The sequence below is a fragment of the Lactuca saligna genome, chromosome 4 (genome assembly GCF_052625555.1).
Source record: "Lactuca saligna cultivar CGN05327 chromosome 4, ASM5262555v1, whole genome shotgun sequence".
Taxonomy (NCBI): Eukaryota; Viridiplantae; Streptophyta; class Magnoliopsida; order Asterales; family Asteraceae; genus Lactuca; species Lactuca saligna.
The window spans coordinates 62,233,672-62,258,534 of NC_136420.1; the positions used below are offsets into that span (position 1 = coordinate 62,233,672).

The following is a 24,863-nucleotide window of genomic DNA, read 5'->3' on the forward strand; positions in this document are numbered from 1 at the left end:
GATTTGATTGTTGGTTCTGATTTTAGATTCGATTGTTGTTTTGATTTTAGATTCGATTGTTGGTTTGAAGTGGTTTTTATTTTCCGATGTAACTGGTGGTGCTGATTCGCTCCGGTGGCATAGGTGGAGGAAGCTTACACCTGCAATAGAAGCGTGTTAGTGCAAGGCGAGAAAGGGAAATGATGGTGTTTAATTTACTAGCTTTGTCTAAATTTATATAAACAAATAAAAAAATACATAAATAAAAAATTAATTTAAAATAAAATTAATAAGGGCATAATAGTCTGTTTAGGTTTGACAAGAACCAAACACACAGCATAAATATGTAATAGGAACCAAGTGTGCAACAAAAATATGTAATAGAGACCTTTCGAGTTAAAACAATTAAGAACCAAGCACAAAAATTACCCCAAACTATAGAGACCATTCGTGTAATTTACTCTTTTTTCTTTTTCTCCTGTATTTGGATTTAATTTGATTATGTGGCACAAAACTAGTTATTAAGGAGGATGGAGTCATGGTAAAATAGAAAAGATGTACCACTTGGACCTTCAAGATACCGATCTCTCTAAAGTGGAGGGTGGGGAATATGTGAGTTGTTTATTTGGTTTTACTAACCAACTTCTCTCTCTCTCTCTCTCTCTAATTTATTTCTCTGTTTTTTTACCATGTGTTTTAAGACTTGTATATTTGTTGTTTTGTATTTTTTTTAGTTGAGTGGGTTGAGAAAGATAGAGTTTTCATGTGCTGTGAGTTAGGAAATATGAAAGAGAGAGGAGAGAAAAATGATGATGTGGTAGTGGATTCAGTGAGTTGAAAGAGAATGAATGCTTCCTTTCTTATAGGTTAGAGGGATTAAATAAACATGTAAAAATCCATCGTATGGCCCTCATAAAATCATAAAAATAATTTAGAGAGCGATTAGACTAAATCCAAAAATATTACCGTTTCATTTCCCCATAAATTAATATCTTTTTATTAATTACTATGTGTGAGATCCATGTATTACATGGATTAATTTAAAAAAGAAAGTTAAATATGAAGGTATAAATAATTAAGAACTTTGAGTTTATAAGAAAATGAAAAAAATAAAGAATTATTAAAATTGAAATGCTTTTTATCTTTTAAATTTAAACAAATAATTTAAATAAATAAACAAAATAAACTAATAAACTTTTAATTTAAAATTTTTGAAATTAGGAGGTAAGCTAATTAATGAAATTGATGTTCATTTATTACTATATTTATTATAATTATTATATTAAAATATTATATAGAATTTAATAAAATAGGAAAACCCATAAACTCACATGTCGAAAAACAATTAATTCAAAATTACTACAAATTGACATTTGTCAAATTGAAGGAGAGCATGACATGTTGCAAAAAAGTTCTTTATTTATTAAAGATGAGATTTCTATCATACGTTTCGATCCCTTTATAGGATATAATAAAGAGGAGTATAAAACATCTCCCAAAACTCCTATAATATGCTAAAAATATACAGTTCAGCATCAAAAAATTCACAAAAGCTGGTAATTAATAGGTTTACTAAAGACAAAATTGAAAAAATGGTCTTTTGGTTGGCAAAATTATGTGGTTTTTGTCCAAAAAAGTTTGACGGTGCCTTCAGTGGTCCAATTTTAGATATTTTGTGTGTTTTTGGTCCATATGGTTGGTATTTGATGTGGTTTTTGGTCCATATCTCACCTGTAATGACCAATATGCCCTTAAATATTTCATTTTAACTTATTTTGTTTAACTTATTATTATTTTAAATAAAAAAAAATTACTACCCCCACACCCACACCCAGCCCCACCCACCCACCTCTCTCTCTCTCTCTCTTTGTCTCTCTCTCCCTCTCTACTCTCTACTCTCTACTCTCTTTCTCTGGTTAGGATTAAGGGGACATTATGTAGAGATTGTTTGAAATTTTTATACAGAGAATAAACGATTTTTTTTTAATAAGGAAGGTTGATTGAGGGTTTGTTTCATTGCCCACTATCAAATCTTGATGCCATTAACAAATTTAGGCTCAAACTACTGGAATCACAAAATCACGTGAAAGCGTCAACAGAAGAACCTCAAAGTCGCCGTCATCGACCACTCGAATTTGGAGGGGATGTCAATTGCAGATCCTTGAAATCGACTTCGTTTCCTCTCAACTAGATTTGATTTATCTAGATTTTGATTTTGATTCAGAAATTTGCGGTGGCAGCTGGTGGCGACGTGCGGCTGGAGGCTGCTCCGGCCGTCTCTTGCTGCTTTCGTTCATGCTTCTGCTCGATAGAAGTGATGAGTTAGAGATGAAAGGGAAAGGATTTCGACAATATCAGTTATGGAGGATGGTGGCAGTGGGTTATCGGGTTTCCTTCTTTCTTGTTTTTCCGACAACCTTGGTGGGAGGAGGTGGTTGGAGGAACTGTGGATGGCAACTAGTGGTGTTTGAGGGTGCTTGGGTGGTGTTTGATTAATCTAACTGTAGGGGATATAAGGTGGAGTTTGTGGTGGGTTATTGGTGTGGTTCACGGTGGTCAAAAGCCACCGGTAGTGGTTTTTAGTGGTGTTCGATGGTTACAACAACAACACCAATCCTTGGTGGTGCTTGTTCTCGGTAGTGAAGCAAGAAAGGTAGGTAGAAAACGTGAAGGTTGGGTAGTATTTGGTGGTGATTTCGATCAATAGAGGGTGGTGCAAGGTGGTCCTATGGTGGGGGTAAAGGGTGGTGAAATGGTTGTGTTTCAAAACTGATGAATTTGGGTTGTAGATTCGTGAGGCTTTAGAGGGTTAAGCCCTATATTAACACCATTTCAAGAAGATGGAGGTGGTGAATGGTTACGAGGAGAAAAAGAAGAACCGATTAATTTTATTTCATTCGCTTGTATATGGCTTCAATTTGATCAGGGAAGGAAAGTGCTTTAGCATGTTTCCTCATAAGTCTATTTGACTTTCACAAGTCAAAGACGGAAGGAGAGAGAGAGAGAGAGAGAGAGAGAGAGAGGGGGGGGGGGTTTGTATTTTTAATTAGTTAAAAACATTAATATAAATAAAAATGGAAAAACAAACTATAAGGGCATAATGGTATTTTTAAGTAGATAGGGACCAAAAATGATAGAAAGATCCAATTTTGCACCAGTGGTGCACCAACGTTTCATTTTGGACCAAGCACATAAATTTGCCAACCACAGGGACCATTTTTGCAATTTTGTCTTTACTAAAAATTAAACTACATGTCGGTTACGGGTAAACGTTCATAAAGTTTCTAACAATTTTTATAGGGATAGTGAATTAAAAGATTAATATATTTTATGATTAGTACACATTTGGTTACTGAGTTTTTTTTTTCTTTCATATTTACATTGTCAACTTGTTAAACTGTACACATTTAGCCTTATGACCGGCTACTCCAGGTTAATCGATAAAAATGACTTAATAGGGTAATATATTTCTCATTTTGTACACATTTTGTCCTGAATATTTTTGTACATATTTAGTTTTTAATAATTTTTTGTTGCAAAATAAGTCATTTTTATTCTTGTGCTCATTTAGTAGTTGTGAATGATTTATTTAGGTTTTTCTCACGACATCTTACTTGAGACAATCATTAATGAGGTGTTTGGGGGTTTTTGATGTTTATGTCCATCGCGATCTCGACTAGTTGGTTGCTTAGATCATGTGTTTTGAACGTCATAACTTCTTCGTACGACCTCAGATTTTAACGATTTTTATATCTATGTGTTTCTATTTTAATCTGCTACAACTGTCATTTAGATTACTCTCATTAAAAAATTATATATTTTTACCTACGGTCTTTTTATCCATTCGTTTTTTTATGAATGCATATATGGATATTTTTTCTATAAAATCGTAAGAAAAATATATTAAATTTTAATGACAGTAATCTTAATGGAAATTGTAGTAGACTTAAAAAACGAACAAGTTGATATAAAAATTGTTAAAATATGATATCGTATGAAGAAGCTATGACGTTCATAATACAAGACATAAGCCAAACAACTAGATCTATACAACCAAGCAGTCGAGATCACAATGAACATAAGCATCAACATCTCCAAACACCTAATTAATGATTGTGTGACGTAAGATATCGTGAGAAAAACCTAAAGAAATCATTCGTAAATACTAAATGAGTACAAAAACAAAAAGAACTTATTTTGAAATGAAAAAATATTACGGATCAAATGTGTACAAAAAGATTAAGAATTAAATGTGTAAAAATATATATATATATATATATATATATATATATATATATATATATATATATATATATATATATATATATATTACCTTATTAAGTTATTTTTTCAACTAATCTGAAGTAATCGGTCATAAATATTGAATATATACAGTTGAATAAGCTAAAGAAGTAAAATATGTACAAATCGAAAAACAATCACTATTTTAAGTTATTATCCCTTTTAAAAAAAAATTAATAAGAACGTACAAATGTTATGAATATTATTATTATTATTATCGTTGTTATTATTATTGTTATCAAAACAGACTCGACAATCCATCATACTGCAATTTTGATTTTGAGTGGTTGTAAATGGAACCTTTTGAGTCATGCCTCAGTTTATTGACATTTGTTTATAAAAAAGACACGTGGATAGTAAAATCGGTTATTTATCCCGATAGAAATTTGTTGGTATATTCACACGCTTACGTATCAATGTATATGTACATAACGCGACATATATACAAAACTTATTATTGATAATTTTAAATGATAAGATTGACATGATGATATTTTTGATAATGTGTTTGGTGATATGTAATGATAGAATTCAAATGTTTTTTATATCAATGAATTTACGGTGGTGAGCGGTGTCGGAGTTTCTCTCTCTCTAATAAAAAAAATTCTTATATAATGCTTTAAAAAAATTATCATAAAAAACCTTATAAAATATAATATAAAGTTGTTTTCATATAATAATTTATGCTTTAAAATATTATCATGTACAACAATATAATATAAACTAGGTTAAAACTCGTGGAAACCACGGAATATAAGTTAGAAATTTTATATAGTACAAAAAAAATAATAAATATATAAAAGCATTTGATTGTGGATGGTAAGTAAGTACAATTTTATTTGATTTAAAAAAATAAACATAAATCTTCAACATAGATTTTGAAATACTTCCTTGAACACAACATTGGATGTTTTATTAGTCAAATTACCATTCTTATCTAAAATCAATAACTTCAGTCCTTCTCTACTCTTTACTCTAGATAAAGCAACGTATAACTGACCGTGTGAGAAAACCGGTTCTCGCAAAAACAACCCAACCCTTTTTAACGATTGGCCCTGACTTTTATTTATGGTCATAGCAAAACAAACCGCTAGGGGAAATTGTCTATTTTTGAACTTATATGGAATTTTGTTGTCTGAAGGTGTTAAAGACAACCTTGAAATAAAAACTCGATGTCCAATGTTACTTCCAGTTAAGACCACTGTTTCTATGATGCGATTACCCAATGATACGACATGAAGTCTAGTTCCATTACATAACCCATTTTTTTGGTCGATATTTCTTAGTAACATAACCGGAACACCAACCTTTAAAATCAACTTATGGTTTGGCAAACTGGAGATTTTAAGTCCATTTAGAACATCAGGTGAATATAAACTCTCATCAAACTGATCGTGAAGAAACTTTGTTTGGCAGATGCTATCTGAACTGAGGTATTCTTTTTCTTCTCCAGGAAACGATGAAAGCAGACGATCATTTATTTCTTGTACAACTTCATTTTTCGGTGCAAGTATTGATCTTTCTTCAAAATATTTGGGATCGTTCAAGTTGTCAAGAAGTGATGGATATATATACTCAATTAATGAATCGATAGGATCAGAAGATTGAGTAATAAGAAGATCTTCAGGAATACGGATAACTGCATCACCATCATTAGAACCACCAGCATTTCCCTCTCCTATATCCAAGAGCCAATTTGCAAATAACCTTGTTTGTTGTATTTCAGACGGATCTTTTCCAACAGTTAACCGCATGTTCTTCGTTAATTTTAAAACTTTGCAATTTGTCCATATATATGAAGAACTTAACGATGCGTTGACAATTTCTTGTCTGCTACCATTAGGAACAACCGGTAGAATCTGTCTAAAATCACCTCCAAATATGATTACTTTACCTCCAAACGGGATATGTGAGTTCCTAACGTTCCCAAAACTTAAAACATCCCTTAAAGTGCGATCCAATGCTTCAAATGCATGCTTATGAACCATCGGTGCTTCATCCCAAATAATTAGCGATGTTTGTTTTAGTAATTTGGAGGCATCACTGTCTCGATTTATAGAACAAATTGAATTTTCAGTAAGATTTAATGGAATACCAAAGCGACAGTGTGTTGTTCTACCTCCGGTTAGTAACAAAGAAGCAATACCACTTGAAGCAACAGTCAAAACAATTTGACCTTTAGATCTGATAGCTGTTGATAAAGTCTTCGAAAGAAAGGTTTTGTCTGTTCCACCATAACCATAAACAAAAAACACACCTCCTTTATTATCTTCAATTGCTGCCATTACATCATCAAAAACACCTCGTTGTTCATTTGTTAATGAAACAATCAGTGTCTGAAATTCGTTTTGAAGACTTATGATGTCATAAGATAACTCTTCAGCAATCAAACGATTATTAGAAGAAGATACACAATCAAAATCTGGGTAAGACATGCCTTGGTAGTTCTTGAGGGTGGAATTGTTACGAAGTAGAAATGATTCAATCTCAAACAAAGTCAAGTTCTTCAATTGATGATCAGTAAGGGATAAATCTGTAGAATGGTAAATATAAATTTAGAAAAAAAAAATACAAATATATGGTTTATATAAAATATTATCATGTACAACAATATAATATAAAATTTTTAATGAAAAATTGTTATGAGAAATAATTCGTACACAACAATTTATGTTTTATAGATTTGTACAATACAATATTTTAGTGCACAAATTATTATGTATTAAAAAAAATTATTATATACGAATCAGTTCTCATTTATTATATATAAATCATTTCCATTAAAAAGTAAAAACTCATTTGTATTATAGGATAATTAACATATATTTTTTTTAATAGAAAAAAAAAACGAAAAAGAAACCAACAATTGTTTACTGATAATTACTAGAAACCATCAATCGTTTACATATTTGAGAGCTATTCGACAATCTTTAATTTTACGGAGTAATCATGGAGAAAGTTTCTATATTGTAATCTCATCATACTATATTATAAAAGAAATATTTTTTCTTTCATCACATTTATTAGAAACTTTTATTTATTTTTCTTTCACCACATTCATTTGCAACTCCCATGACTTTTCACTTTCTATTCTAGTAATGATTATAATTTGGTTAATAAGATTAAATAAATTTCAAACCTAAAGTGCAATTATATATAAACTAAATTTCAATTTAAAAAAAATATATTTACTTCTATTTATAAAGTTATGTTTTTTAACTTTTTACATATTATACTTAATTTATTAGTATTAATATTTTGCTGAATGTAAATTATTATCATTTTAAAGCTACAACTTTTGAACAATTTGTATAAAATATTTAAATTATAAACTTAAATATAACATTACATGACCAACTTAAATATAAATTTTAATTTAACTTAAACAACCCAAATAATATTTTGTAAATAGTTAAAAGTGATAAATTGCAGTATCTTTCTAATAATGATTATAATTTAGTTAATAAGTTTAAATAAATATTAAACCTAAAGTGTAATCATAAATAAACTAAATTTCAGTATTAAAATAATATATTTACTTCAACTTATAAAGTTATGTCCTTAACTTGTAACATATTATACTTAATTCATTAGATTTAATAAGTTGTTGTATGTAAATCATTATCAATTTAAAGCTATAACTTTGAAGCAGTTCGGACAAAATACTAAAACTGATAATTTAAATATAACATTACAATGTCAACTTAAATATAAATTCCACTTCCACTTAAAAAACCTAATGAATATTCTGTGAATAGTTAAAAGTGATAAATTGTAGTGCTAAATGCAAAAACTAAATTATAATATCAATTTAACTAAAATATATCCTACAAATATTTGTATAATTGTAACATACACGTTTTGAAATCGTATTTTGTAATGAATAAAATTGTGAAATACTATGTGAAATTGAGTGTTGAGTTCTAACAAGATGGATTTTACTAGAAATGAAGTAAAACTATGTTTAGAATCACTCAGAAAATATTGGAAGTCATATGAGATTCCAATTAAAAGCCAAATTGTGAAATTTAGTGAAAATATAAAATTTTAAATAAGTAAAATTTTATTATTGAATGTTGTAAATAATCTCGTTAGAAACTTGTAGGCGAAAACCTCGTCGAAATCCGAGTTATAACGAAGAAGTTATGACCAATCGAAGATCCGCGATAAAACCAACACGACCCCGAATGATGTAACAAGTGAGTTTTTGATAAACTACTTTTTAGCCTTAGTAATATAAATGAAACTCGTAGTATTCATTAAACCGAGAAATTCGATAAAAAGAACGCCAAAATCTGACTTCGTAGGAGGAAGTTATGATTTTTCGAAGTTTCAACTTAGCAGTAGACAGCTAAAAACTCGAATTTTAGATCGAGGGATATTTGACCGATACATCCTAAACGAGAATCGAAGGTCTCGTCATTTGTAGTACAACGGTAAAAAGTCTGACGAAAACGGATGTCGGATGAAGAAGTTATGAATTTTTAACGGATTTTCTTATCCCGGTCTTTTAAAAATAATAACATTAAAAATAAAGTCAAAATTAGCCGATGAAGTCTAAACGAAAGTTCTAGAGCGTAGATTTAGCTACACGTGCATATAAAAAACGTCAAAAACGGAGCTCGTATGCGAAAGTTATGAATTTTAGAAGTTTGGGGCACATTTTCCGAGAAATCTCGCATGAACAGTACCGGCCACGTCACTCGTTCCTATGCGAGCCGGAGGCATGTCCTCCTTGTGTGCCCTTCGCTGATGCAGCCACCGGAGACCCTCATTGCTGCCACATCCCTCGCACGAAGAAGCTACGTCACCGAGACGTGGCCCAGTCCGAGACCGTCACCTGCCCTTCCCGCGATAAAACCAACACGACCCCGAATAATGTAACAAGTGAGTTTTTGATAAACTACTTTTTAGCCTTAGTAATATAAATGAAACTCGTAGTATTCATTAAACCGAGAAATTCGATAAAAAGAACGCCAAAATCTGACTTCGTAGGAGGAAGTTGTGATTTTTCGAAGTTTCAACTTAGCAGTAGACAGCTAAAAACTCGAATTTTAGATCGAGCGATATTTGACCGATACATCCTAAACAAGAATCGAATGTCTCGTCATTTGTAGTACAACGGTAAAAAGTCTGACGAAAACGGATGTCGGATGAAGAAGTTATGAATTTTTAACGGATTTTCTTGTCCCGGTCTTTTAAAAATAATAACATTAAAAATAAAGTCAAAATTAGCCGATGAAGTCTAAACGAAAGTTCTAGAGCGTAGATTTAGCTACACGTGCATATAAAAAACGTCAAAAACGGAGCTCGTATGCGAAAGTTATGAATTTTAGAAGTTTGGGGCACATTTTCCGAGAAATCTCGCATGAACAGTACCGGCCACGTCACTCGTTCCTATGCGAGCCGGAGGCATGTCCTCCTTGCGTGCCCTTCGCTGATGCAGCCACCGGAGACCCTCATTAGTGCCACGTCCCTCGCACGAAGAAGCTACGTCACTGAGACGTGGCCCAGTCCGAGACCGTCACCTGCCCTTCCTGTGTCGACCTGCGAAGCGAGCCACCTGGAGGCTCGCATGTGAGCCACGTGCTTGCTTCTGATTGCTTCGGATCCGAGCCCTCTCTCCTATAAATAGGAGGCTTGCGAACCCTCCCGGCTAAGATTAGAAAATTCACACTTTTCACCCCTTTTTCCATATTTTCTTCATTTTGACTTTCCCCAAAGCCCCGGTATCAATTTTAGCACCCGAAACATGTCCCGAAGCTCCCGAGAAGACCGAAAATTTTATCTTTTCGGTTTTGAAGCCCTACATTCACAGATCCTAGTTTTCAATTAAGCTCCCGGTTTTCAACATAGAAAGTCATAGTTAAAGCCAAAGTGTTGTCCAAATTACTATTTTAACCCCCAGTTAACTTAAGGTGAGTTCAACATATAGGAACAATTGTATGTTATGTTTTATATGTGCTATGTGCATTTCAGTGTTATTATTCTAGGTTATTATCCCGTGTTATTTTATTCGCTATGTTTATAGCAAATGTAATACTTTTGACCATGTGATCAGTGAAATGACTTAGATTCACATTGGTACTGGTACGTAGCCTCTAGCCATGTAGAGCCTGTCTCCGTAAGAGAATGACTTATATTCTATGGCATTGGTAGATGGTTAGACAGGACTATAAGCCTGAAATCTAACAAGATGTTAATCAGATATTGCATGTCTTCTATGCCATTTGGTCCAAAGTTTTATTGATGTATATCAAGCATTGAAAAGTATATCTTTGAATAAAGTCTTTGATTGATATGAACGCTTGTCACATGATTTCACATATTTCTTGTTGTTCCTCTTTGCTTTTTCCACATTGAAGTATATATATGGCATAACGTTATATTGTCTCTATTATTAAACTCACTAAGCGTCACCGCTTACCCTATCAATGTTTAACAATTGCAGGTGATAAGTAACTAGTATGATCACATACTGTTGAAATCTTTAGAATAGTTTATAATAGTACTTTTGTACTTCAGTTTGTGTTTGTATAAATTACAATATCCTTGGTAGTTATGTAATATATAACACTTTGTAATAGACGGTTTGTATCCAATAGTTTGTAATCCATTTATCAGTGTAAAATATTGCTTTTATGAATATGCAAGTAGCATGTTTTGGAGTAATGATATAGTGAAGTATGAAAGTTTGGGTCTTTCAAAAATACGAAAATTGGGGTCTTTCAACCATGGTATCAGAGCAATAGTTTAAGCGAACCAAATTCCACGGATTGGTATTTAGACTTAAACTATAGGAAGTTCAATATATGAACTTAATCATTGTAAGTATAGGGATACAAACCATAGGAAATATATAAGTAAAAGTATTAGGTAATAATAAACCCTAATATTCTAAAATACTATCTTACTCCGTATTTAAGATCGATGGTTGAACAAGTAAGTAGCCATACCCCTGAGGTTAGTGGAGATCCTCAACCCGAGGAAGTGAATACTCCAGTATCTCCTCGTGAGGAGCGACTCTTAGGTAAACTTACCGGTGTTATTCGACAGACTCTCAAAGAACACAAAAGGAATGATGATAAAGGAAAAGAGAAAGTCACTGGAGAATCTTCAAGCGGAAAGGTGAAGCGTCCCTCGTTCAAAGATTTCAAGAGTAGTGGTGCTACGGAGTTTTCTGGTGTCCTTAATCCTATAGTTGTTCTAACTTGGATTTAGAACACCGAGAAAGTATTTCGTGTCTCTCATGTGGATGATGAAGACAAGGTTATCTATGCTTATACAATGCTCATTGGAGAAGCCTTAGTCTGGTGGGAAGCAACATATGAAGTTCTCAACGGATGTGACCAGGAGAACTTATCTTGGGAGTTGTTCAAGACTCGTGTGCTAGAGAAGTATTGTCCTCTAGATATGAGGAGAAGATTGGAGAAGGAATTCCTCGAGCTTAAACAATGAGGAATGACTGTGAATGAGTATGAAACTCAATTTAATCAAAGAGCAAGGTTTGCTACGAAGTATATTCCAACTGAAGACGAGAAATTTAGTTATTCATGGAAGGACTACGACACGAAATCCATGATTTCGTTGTCAATCGGGATTTTCTGTCATTTGATAAAGTTGTTGAGTATGCTCGAAGGCGTGAGCATGACTTAGAGATACGTGGTGCCACTCTTATTGTTCCAAAGCATCCACGTACTGAAAGAACTACTCTTGTTTCCACTATTCCACCAGCCCAATCTATTCGAACTAATCCTAGCAAGCAAGCACAATCTCAGAGTGTTTTTTGTGGTCGCGGTAGGTCATAATCTTTTTCTATTCAATCACCTTCATGTCGCGTTTGTGGAAGGAATCATCCGGGTCAATGCAAAATAGACAAGCAATCCATTGTTTGTTATGGGTGTGGAGAAACAGGTCATATAAAGCCAACTTGCCTAAAGAAGGATGTGACTTGCTATGCATGTGGTATTACTGGCCACAAGAAGCGTTTTTTCCCTACTCTTACCAGCCAAGTGATGGGAAGTCAAGCTTCTGTTCAACAACCGGTGAGAAGTCAACTCCCTGTCTAACAACCAAAGAATACTCCAGCTAAAAAGGAGGAGGTGCCAAAAGCTAAATGTCGTGCATTCTAGATTACCATAGAGGAAGCACGTGAGGACTCGAATGTTGTGACGGGTACATTTCTTGTCAACTCTAGACCTGCTCACATTTTATTTGATTCTGGTGCCTCAGATTCTTTCGTATCTTATGAATTTGCGCATTCTTTTCAAAATGCTTGCTATGCACTCGCGCAACCATTTCACGTAGATACTGCAGGAAATATATCATTACTTGCTGATAAAATCTATAGGGATTGTGTCATAGAAATTGAAGGCTATAATTTTCTTGCTAACCTAATCCCTATCTCTTTGCCTAACTTCGATATTATTCTCGGCATGGATTGGTTGTCAAAGAACCATACAGAACTCGTGTGTTATGAAAAGATGTCACACATTCCTATTGAAGGGGAAGATCCTATTCATGTCTACGGTAGGATCTTAAAAATAATCTCTTTCCTCAAAGCTCGTAAATTCATATCGAAAGGTTGTCCTATTTATCTGGCCTATACAGTTGACATCTCAAGAAAGGAGAATGAAACTGTAAATGATATTCCCATTGTTAACTAATATCCTGATGTTTTCCCCGATGATCTGCCTGGACTTCCTCCGGACAGGCAAGTATAATTCCGAATTGACCTTGTGCCTGGTGCTGCTCCGATTGCAAAGACTCCTTATCGTCTTGCGCTAGCCGAGATGAAAGAAATGATGATCCAACTGCAGGAATTACTTGACAAAGGCTTTATTCGACTGAGTACCTCTCCCTGGGGTGCTCTAGTATTGTTTATCAAGAAGAAGGATGGATCGATGTGAATGTGCATTGATTATCGTGAGCTAAATAAAGTGACTATCAAGAAGAAGTACCCGCTACCTCGCATCGAAGATTTGTTCGATCAACTTCAGGGTGTTAGCTATTTCTCAAAGATTGATTTGAGATCTGACTATCATCAGTTGAAAGTAGAAGAGCAAGATGTACCGAAGACTGCTTTCCGTACTCGTTATGGGCATTTCGAATTCCTTGTCATGCCATTCGGTTTGACAAATGGTCCAGCTGTATTCATGGATATGATGAATCGAGTATGCCGCCCAATGCTCGATAAGTCTATCATCTTATTCATTGACGATATTCTAATCTATTCCAAGTCTGAAGCTGATCATGCTATTCATATTCGTGAAATCTTAGAACTTCTTCGAAATGAGAAACTTTATGCTAAATTCTCGAAATGTGAATTTTGGCTTCGTCAAGTTCAATTTCTCGGCCATGTTATTTCTAGTGACGGTGTATCCGTAGATCCTATCAAAATCGAAGCCATTAAAAATTGGGAAGTGCCCCGTAATGCTTCCGAAATTCGAAGTTTCTTAGGTCTCGTGGGATATTACCGGAGATTCATTAAAGACTTTTCTCGTATATCCGTACCTCTCACAAGTCTTACACTGAAGGAAGTGAAGTTCGAATGGGGTGAAGCCCAAGAAAAAGCTTTCTCAACTTTAAAAGATCTTTTGACTCATGCTCCAATCTTGTCACTCCCAGAAGGTGATGATGATTTCTCCGTGTATAGCGATGATTCAAGATTAGGACTCGGTTGTGTATTGATGCAGCGTGGTAAAGTGATAGCCTATGCCTCAAGACAACTGAAAGATTATGAAAAAAATTATCCCACCCATGATCTTGAACTCGCTGCAGTGGTATTTGCCCTAAAACTTTGGATACATTACCTTTTTGGTACGAAATGCCAATTGTTTACCGACCACAAGAGTCTCAAGTATATATTCAGTCAGCAAACTCTGAATATGAGACAACAACGAGCCATGAAGCTGATCAAAGACTATGACTGCGAAATCCTGTATCATCCTGGAAAGGCTAATGTGGTTGCAGATGCACTTAGCAGGAAGGTTTATCATAATAGTATGTGTTATACTATTACTCACACTATGGTGAAGTTCACTATTCTTGATGAACTAGAGAAGTGGCAAGTTGAGGCCTTAAAGCCAAAAAATGTGAAGAAGGAAGGAATGGTACATTATGCTGATGTTTTACTTGATGATCCAGGAGGATTAAAAGTATTTAAGAATCGGCTATGGATTCCAAAGATTGGTGGATTAAGACAGAAGATTTTAGATGAAGCTCATAAGTCTAAGTTGTCAATACATCCTGGTACAAGTAAAATGTACTATGATGTAAGAGCTGATTATTGGTGGCCTGGATTAAAGAGAGACATTAGAAGATATGTACAGGAATGCTTAGTGTGCTTACAAGTCAAAACAGAGCACCAAAAGCCTTATGGAACCCCAGAAAGTCTTAGTGTTCCTGTATGGAAGTGGGAAGAGTTGTCCATGGATTTTATTACCAAATTGCCAAAGACTGCTAGACAACATGATAGCATTTGGGTAGTCGTCGACCACCTGACTAAGAGTCCACATTTTCTCGCCATGCGTGAAACGGCTCCAATGGATAAATACGCACACGTATACTTGGATGAAATTGTTGCAAGACATGGTGTGCCACTAAAGATCATTTCTGGTCGCGATACTCGCTTCACTTCTCACTTTTGGGAGAGTGTGCAACGTGAATTGGGATCTCGAGTTTCTCTCAGCACCGCTTATCATCCCCAGACAGATGGTCAGACGGAGAGAACAATCCAAATAACAGAAGATATGCTTCGTGCATGTGTCTTGAAGTTCGATGGTAATTGGGATAAATACTTACCGCTTGTCGAATTTTCGTATAATAACAGTTACCACACTTCAATCAAAATGCCACCATATGAAGCATTATATGGTCGCAAATGTCGTACGCCGTTATGTTGGTGTGATGTAGGACAGAAGATCCTTGGAGGCCCTGAAATGATTCAAGACACCACTGACAAGATTCAAATCGTACGAAAAAGAATGAAAGCGGCCCAGGATCGACAAAAGTCCTATACATAAAAGAGAAGACGACCTATAGAATTCCAAGTGGGTGATTTCGTGATGCTGAAGGTATCCCCATAGCAGGTATTCATGATGTGTTTCATGTAAGTTATCTACGCAAATGCTTGAGCATCTACGATCAGACAATTCCATTATCCGAGGTGAAATTGGATAATAAGTTAAGATATGTTGAAGAGCCTGAAGAAATCGTGAATGAAAGAACAACTAAGCTACGCAATAAAGAAGTAGAATCGGTGCTCATCAAGTGGAAACACCATCGAGGCCCAAACTATACTTGGGAGAATAAGAATGAGATAAAAGCAAAATATCACCATTTATTTTAATCGATGTAATTTCGGGGACGAAATCCTCAAAAGGATGAGGTATTTGTAAAATACACGTTTTGAAATCGTGTTTTGTAATGAATAAATTTGTGAAATACTATGTTAAATTAAGTGTTGAGTTCTAACAGGATGGTTTTTACTAGAAATGAAGTAAAACTATGTTTAGAATCACTCAGAAAATATTGGAAGTCTTATGAGATTTCAATTAAAAGCCAAATAGTGAAATTTAGCGAAAATATAAAATTTTAAATATGTAAAATTTTATTATTGAAAGTTGTAAATAATCTCGTTAGAAACTTGTAGGCGAAAACCTCGTCGAAGTCCGAGTTATAACGAAGAAGTTATGACCAATCGAAGATCCGCGATAAAACCGACACAGCGCCGAATGACGTAAAAAGTGAGTTTTTGATAAACTACTTTTTAGCCTTAGTAATCTAAATGAAACTCGTAGTATTCATTAAACCTAGAAATTCGATAAAAAGAACGTCAAAATCTGACTTCGTAGGAGGAAGTTATGATTTTTCGAAGTTTCAACTTAGCAGTAGACAACTAAAAACTCGAATTTTAGATCAAGTGATATTTAGCCGACACAACCTAAACGAGAATCAAAGATCTCGTCAATAGTTGTACAACGGTAAAAAGTCTGACAAAAACAGACGTCGAATGAAGAAGTTATGAATTTTTAGCGGATTTTCCTGTCCCGGTCTGTTAAAAATAATAACATTAAAAATAAAATCAAAATTAGCCAATGAAGTCTAAACGAAAGTTGTAGAGCATATATTTAGCTACGCATGCATATAAAGAACGTCAAAAACGGAGCTCGTATGCAAAAGTTATGAATTTTAGAAGTTTGGGGCACATTTTCCGAGAAATCCCGCATGAACAATACCGGCCACATCACTCATTCCTATGCGTGCCACGTATGCAAGCCAGAGGCATGTCCTCCTTGCGTGCCCTTCGCTGTTGCTGCCACCGGAGACCCTCGTTGCTGCCACGTCCCTCACACGAGGAAGCTACGTCACCGAGACGTGGCCCAGTCCGAGACCGCCACTTGCCCTTCCCGTATCGACCTGCGAAGCGAGCTACCTGGAGGATTGCATGCGAGCCACGTGCATGCTTCTGATTGCTCCAGATCCGAGCCCTCTCGCCTATAAAAAGGAGGCCTGCGAACCCTCCCGGCTAAGACTAGAAAATTCACACTTTTCACCCCTTTTCCATATTTTCTTCATTTTGACTTTCCCCGAAGCCCCGATATCAATTTTAGCACCCGAAACATGTCCCGAAGCTCCCGAGAAGCCCGAAAATTTTATCTTTTCGATTTTGAAGCCCTACCTTCACAGATCCTGGTTTTCAATTAAGCTCCCGGTTTTCAACATAGAAAGTCATAGTTAAAGCCAAAGTGTTGTCCAAATTACTATTTTAACCCCCAGTTAACTTAAGGTGAGTTCAACATATAGGAACAATTGTATGTTATGTTTTATATGTGCTATGTGCATTTCAGTGTTATTATTCTAGGTTATTATCCCGTGTTATTTTATTCGCTATGTTTATAGCAAATGTAATACTTTTGACCATGTGATCAGTGAAATGACTTAGATTCACATTGGTACTGGTACGTAGCCTCTAGCCATGTAGAGCATGTCTCCGTAAGAGAATGACTTATATTCTATGGCATTGGCAGATGGTTAGACAGGACTATAAGCCTGAAATCTAACAAGATGTTAATCAGATATTGCATGTCTTCTATGCCATTTGGGCCAAAGTTGAATTGATGTATATCAAGCATTGAAAAGTATATCTTTGAATAAAGTCTTTGATTGATATGAACGCTTGTCACATGATTTCACATATTTCTTGTTGTTCCTCTTTGCTTTTGCCACATTGAAGTATATATATGACATAACGTTATATTGTCTCTATTATTAAACTCACTAAGCGTCACCGCTTACCCTATCAATGTTTAACAATTGCAGGTGATAAGTAACTAGTATGATCACATACTGTTGAAATCTTTAGAATAGTTTGTAATAGTACTTTTGTACTTCAGTTTGTGTTTGTATAAATTACAATATCCTGGGTAATTATGTAATATATAACACTTTGGAATAGACGGTTTGTATACAATAGTTTGTAATCCCTTTATCAATGTAAAATATTGCTTTTATGAATATGCAAGTAGCATGTTTTTGAGTATTGATATTGTGAAGTATGAAAGTTTGGGTCTTTCAAAAATACGAAAGTTGGGGTCTTTCGATAATCGCTAAAAGTTTTCAAATAAGTAACATAAAAGAACTTACAATAACAATAGTTAAAAATAATTCTATATAAATGATTTTATTGTTACCTTTAAAATAAAAAACAATGTCTGATGTTTTAAATAATTATAACGATAGAAATCAAAACATTAAGAAAATAAATTTTAAAAATTTAATTAACAATAACAAAACTATAAATAACATTAAGCCATATATTATATTTAACTTTATTCATGAGTAACTCGTAGGTAGAAGTGGATGATGTTGGAATTACTATTTTATCTATTAGTAAAAACAAAATTTTGGGACCATATTTTTGGATGTTACATTGGGAATAGTGAAAGTTCTTCAATTACATTTACTTGTTATAACTGTGGAAAGACGAGGAATATGAAAAATAATTGTTGGGAATCGATTTAGACTTATAATCGTATATATTATTGTTGTGGTGTGAGTAAATCTAAAGAAATTTGTCAGGATGATAGAGTAAATCCTCTGGAGGAAAGAAAGACGGAAGCCAATGTGGTTAGGAGTCGAGCATTTCAAATAATGACTGAAGAGACGCAAAGAAAATGGATGTTGTGATGGGTACCTTTACTTTAAATTCACTCTGGATAATGTGATGTTCAATTATGGTGCAACACATTCCTTTGTATCTGTTAAATTTCTTCTAAATTAACAACACGATTAACCCCGAAAAATGAGCATATTTTAGTATAAGTTGTAGATGGGAGATATGTATTGGTTAAGGAGGAATACCATAAGTATCGACTTGGGATTTATGAGACTAAATTCCTTATAAATTGTAAACCGGTTACTACCAGAGAATTTGATATTAACATGGGTATGGACTGGCTTTTCCCTAAATAATACCCAAATTATGCGTAACTAGCAAGTTGTTATTGTTGAATCCCCCGAAAAGTATCTAATTATGATTCGAGGTGAAAGAAAAAGTGAAGAAGTAGTTCTGATTTCAATGGAAAACGCTCGAAAGATTTTCAACTAGGGTGGTATATTATATATGGCGCATGTAAGTAAAATTGATTCCGAAAAGATGATTGATGAAGTAGAAATAGTAAAAGATTTTCAACAGATGAATTGTCAGGATTACCTCCAGGTCGTCAGATTGAGTTGACTCTGGACATGATACCTAGTGTTGAACCTATTGCTCATTCAACATATCATTTAGTGCCTTCAGAGATAAAAGAATTAATGATACAACTACAAGAACTATTAAATCATGGCTTCATTCGACCTAACATATCTTTGTAGAGTGATCCTATTCTTTTTTTCTGAAATATGGATGGTATGATGCAAATGTGTATAGATTATTGGGAACTAAATAAAGTTACAATTAAAAATTGATACTCGTTGTCATGGATAGATGATCTTTTTGATCAAAGGGAGCTTTATACTTCTTAGAGATAGACTTGAGATTAGGATATCATCAATTCAGGGTGAACCAATATGATGTTCTAAAAACAGCAATCCGGACCCGATATGGTCACTATGAATTCCTTATAATGTCGTTTGGATTGATAAATGCCCCTATTGCCTTTATGGATTTGATGAATTGGGTATGCTGATCAACTTTAGATAAGTTTGTTATCGTGTTTATTGATGATATTTTTATATATTTGAAGAGTTAGGAAGAGCCTGAGATGCATTTACAACAAATGTTAAAACTGTTATGAAACAAGAAACTATATGAAAAAATTTAATAGTGTGAAGTTTGGTTGAAAAAAATCCAATTCCTTGGGCATGTCATTGGAAAAGGAGGCAATAAATTAGATCAAACAAAAATTGAAGTTGTACTAAGATGGGAACCACCGAAAAATCCCTCAGAAATACGTAGGATTTAGGGACTAACCAGTTATTACTGAAGATTTGTGAAAGATTTTTCAAGTATGGCACTCTATTAATGAAATTGGTGCGAAAGACTAAAATGTTCTATTGGACAAAAAACAACAAACCTTCCAACAACTAAAAGAAGCTTTGTGTAAAGCACCGGCTTTAATTTCATCTAAAGGTGAGGAAGACTTTGTTGTTTATAGTGATGTTTTTTATTGGGATAAAGTTGTGTTCTTATGCAACGTAGGAAAGTTATTGATTATGCTTCTTATTAATTAAACTGATAGAACATTTGTACCTAGTTCACGATCTAGAATTAGCAGCGGTTGTATTTTCATTAATGATTTGGCAACATTATTTATATGGGTTACGATTTTGAATATTTACATATCATAGAGGTTTAATATACTTGCTTGATCAAAAAGAGTTGAATATGATGCAACGGAGATGGATAGAATTATTAAAAGACTATGATTGTGAAATTCTATCAAACCGGTAAAGCTAGTGTCATGGCTGATGCATTAAGCCAAAATAAATCACTCATTCGTGTAGTTTAACCCCGGATGGGAATTTCAAGTTGTTTACCAGATATGATCTGACAAGCTCAACTGGAATCTGTAAAATCGAAACATGTAAAAGGTGAAGGGATGGTTTTGTATATTAGTTAATTAGAAGAAAATGAGAAAGGTAAAAAAAATGTTTTGAGGATGTTTAGGGGTTCCTTGTTTCGGGGAGGCACAAAAACTACTTTTAGAAGATTTTCATTGTTCCTAATATTCATTACATCCAAGTAGTACACAGATGTACTGTACAATGAAATGATCGTACTCGTAACCTAGAATGAAAAGAGATGTTGGAAAATATGTAGAAACTTGTATGACTTGTTTTAAAGTTAAATCGAATCAAAAAAATTTGTACGGAGAGGTGCAGCCATTACCAATTCCAATGAAGAAATAGGATGAGATAACAATGGATTTTGTGAATAAGTTACCACGAACATCCCGTGGGTACGATTCCATTTGGGTGATAGTAGATCAACTAACAAAATCAGCCCAATTCACATATATATATCGACGAAGTGGTGAAACGAGACAATGTTACAATTTTGATAGTTTCTGATCGAGATAGTAGATGTACTTCAATATTTTGGAAATGTTTTCAAGATCAAATGGGTTCCAAAATATTAATGAGTACTGTGTATCATCCGCAGACGGACAGACAAACCGAGAGAAATATTTGTATGACCGAAAATATGTTACGTGCATGCATGTATTATTGATTTTGGAGGTAGTTGGGATGATCATTTTTTTCTTAATAGAATTCGCATATAATAATAGCTATCATTCTAGTATCTAGATGGAACTGTATGAGACATTATACAGGGCTCCGTGTAGAACCCCTACGTGATTGACCGAGGTACGAGAGAAGCCACTTGCCAGGTTAGATATTGTGGAGGAAACTGAAGCAAATATTAAAAAGATTCATGAAAATATGAAAGCTACTCAACTCATACAAAAGCAATATGCAGATAAGCATCGAAAATCAATAGACTTTCAAAGTGGAAATATGGTAAGGTTAAAAGTGTTTACATGGAAAGTTTCCATACATTTTGGGAAATGGGAAAAGCTGAGTCTACGATTTATTGTACCTTTTTGTGTTTCACAACATATTGGTTCTTTCACTTATCGTTTGGATCTTCCAATTGAATTACAAGTTATACACAATGTTTTTCATGTGTCTCAATTACGAAAAACATTATATGATGAAAAACAATAAGTCACGTTAGCAGAAAGGATCTTGGAATATAAGAAGAAAATGCTTCAGGATACTAAAATTGGAATTGTGATAGTTCAATGGCGAAAGGATCGGATGTTACTTAGGAACCAGAAGGGGAATTTAAGGATAAATATCCACACCTATTCTAAATGACTTCGGGGACATAATTTATTAAGGGTGTGTGAATGTGTAATCTCCTAGTTTAATTAAATAAGTTATGAGTAATATATATAAGGGTGTATGTATATGTGCAATAATTCGGTAGTATAATGTGTTGTTAAGTACTTAAAGGTTAAGGACATTTTCATCATTCACTATGATTTTTAAGTTTAATCTTTGTTGAAAGTATAAATTATGTCTTTAAGCTTAAAGAAGATGATATAAAGTGAAGGAAAAGGATAAAAGATCAATAAGTGGGAGGTGGAGATTAATTGGCATATACCAAAATACTTGTCTCAGAAAGAAAGATATCCTAATAAATCAGCTCACTATACTCCAGAAGGACCTTCGATGTCTTAATCATCCCATTCCACTCCAACATTTTTCATATTCTCTCCCTCATCATCAACTGCTCCACCTGTTCCCGCTTCACATTTCAAATTCCTTAAGGCCAACTCCCACTTCTCTCTATCCCAATGATTTGTCTTATTTTCCTGAACATCATCCTCATCTTCAACCTGACCACTAACATTGAAATTCTGGTAAACTTCTTTACTTCTTCCTTTATCTCAGCTAACAAGTTCTTTAATCCATCCCACTCCTCGACCACTTTTTATCATTCAACTCATCATTTTTAAGATATAACTCATCATTCTTAGCATTTAATACTTTTACCTTAATTAAAAGTTGTTTATCTTTCTTTTTCAAATCTTCTTCATCTTTATTTTTCACATCTTGCAGATCCTTCTCTAACTCTTTATCTCCTTTTAGCATTAAGTTTGTAGCCTACACCGAAGATATCTACTCAAGACTAATATCAGAAAAAGAACATATAAACTAAAACTTACACATTGATTCAATGATATCATCATTAGTTTAATCTTATTAGGATTCGGCCCTTTGGAAATTTCTTGTCCTAATTCGAATACAATCCTTCTTTTCATCGGCTTTGGAATTTTATGCTTGATGTCCAACTTTCTCACGACCGAAGAAGAAGGCTTCTTAGTTTCAATCATAGGTGTTAAAAATAGAAAATAGTTAACATTGAAAGGAGCACCAAAAGGAACACCTAATCAAATAAGACAACTTAATTAGTATCCGAACCAACGAATACCAAGTTTGTATTTAATTGGCCTATAGAAACAACAATTGGTTTTGAATCCTTGGCCACCAAAGCGGTGGCCAAATTCGCCTTTGGGATACAATCAGCCAAGACCTTAAAACTTATTTTTCTTCTCAGTTTCTTCACGACCAGGGCAGAGCTCATCAAAATTTGGCATGGTCATGAATATAAGGGAGGAGTAATCATGTAACGCTTGTTCCAGGTATCATTTATTTTTCAAGCTTCTTTTTTGGGTTTTGCACTAGGAATCGACGAGTTACGGAACCCAAATTGACGAGTAGAGATCGATATTGGATGCGAGACTCAGGGTCTACTTGATGAGTTGGAAGTCTCGACTCGATGAATAGGCTCTGTAAAGGAAACCCCTAATTTTCTGGGTTTAGTACCCTATTTAAAGAACTTAACCATTAGGGTTGGCCTCCTTACCAGCCTCCTTACTCAGAGAAACCCTAGAACTGCCTCCCCCTCTTATTCCTTGAAGTTTTGAGTGTCGTGGTGTGATTTTTGAAGGAAGCATTGAAGACTGATGTAACAATCTTGGAGGAGTGATCTTGGATCTAGAAACTCTACATCAATGGCTGCATTTTGAAGGTATAAAGCCATAACCTTGACATGTAGTGTTTTAGATCTAATCTTTTGGTAGTTTAGGGCTTGTTTTGGAACTTTGGATTGGATGTCCCAAGAAAAAAGGTTTCCAGAGGTTAGGAGTGTAGATCTGGCCTCTATAAGACCTCTATAGGATTAAAGTTTCAAACAGTAATAGCCTCCATGTCCCATTCATGCATTATGTCCACAATGAAGGCTAAAATAGATCTTGGAGAGTAGTCCGTGCATGCATGGACGTAAAGTTAGAAAAATTACATGATTTTTTCACCCTTGCACATCAGATCTATGTTTTGAGTCGATGGGAAGAGAGTTTAAAGGCTTAATGGGTCAAGACCTTCCTCAAAGCAACTAGGGTTTGAGTCTAAGGCTTATTGGATGGTCCTTGGAGGTAAAATTGGAAACTTTACCCTTTTAGACATCTCTATGGTTATGGATTGGTTGTATGGAACCTTGGATTTGACTAAAAGGACGGATTAGGTTAAGACAAGGGAAGACTCGACGACTAGCCCTGGCAACTCGGTGAGTTGGATCGGGTTTTCCCGTTTTCGGTCTACAAAGTAAACTTTGCGATTTGATATGGCAACTTAACGATTTAGATCGGATTTTTCCCGTTTTCGGTCTAATAAGTAACTAGGCAAGTTGATGAGACAACTCGGTGAGTAGGCTAGGACATTTCCCAGTTTTCTGAACACCGGAGGAACTCGACGAGTTGCTAGATGCACTCAACAAGTTGTGTCAACATGGACTGTTGACCTTGACTTTCACCATGGTTGACCAAGTTTGACCTTAAGGATATTTCTGGTATTTCAGGATTTTGACAAGCTAGTCACATGATGATTGTAGGTAATTGAGTTGGAGCTACGTGTTGGGACTTATCTGATCTTATCTTATCAGTTCGACATTTTTGAAAGGTGAGTCTTCTCACCATACCAATGGGTATAAGGCACCAAGGCTGGCCCATTTTATGATATGTGGATTATTGATTGGTGATGCTTTATGTGGGTATGGCATTTGCATGGAAGACCCTGGGGAGTTCCCGTGGCAATAAATTGAGACCATGTGGGGGTTTCCATGACATTTGGTGTAAGACCTTGAGGGTTTCCATGGCATCCTAATATATGTGCATGTTTAGCTTGTATGATATTTCTTATTTGGTGAAGACCATGTGGGGGTTCCCATGGTAGGAATACCATGTGGGGATTCCCATGGCGGGTAGTTAAGACCACGTGGGGATTCCAGTGGCATTAGGTATAAGACCTTGGAGGGTTTCCATGGCATCCTTATTTGTTGTATGCATGGCTTATATGGTTTATGTAGCTTTTATAGCTAATATGGATTATGTGATTATGTGGATTGTGTGGAGTATGCTCTGGGGAACTCACTAAGCATTAGCTTACAGTTTGTTGGTTTGTTTCAAGTACTTCTGAGCCTAAGGGCAAGGACAAGACTTGATGGCATGACA

The 24,863-nt window shown here is 34.6% G+C and overlaps 1 protein-coding gene across 1 annotated transcript in view; it reads right to left on the reverse strand.

Moving 5' to 3' along the window:
* Positions 1–5,147: 5,147 nt before the first annotated feature.
* LOC145039671 (uncharacterized) overlaps positions 5,148–24,863 on the reverse strand; it is a 120,288-nt gene continuing 100,572 nt past the window's right edge. The window contains exon 2 of the mRNA XM_078987699.1: positions 5,148–6,814. Within this exon, the coding sequence (XP_078843825.1) occupies positions 5,148–6,814 (1,667 nt within the window). The remainder of the gene's footprint in view (positions 6,815–24,863) is intronic.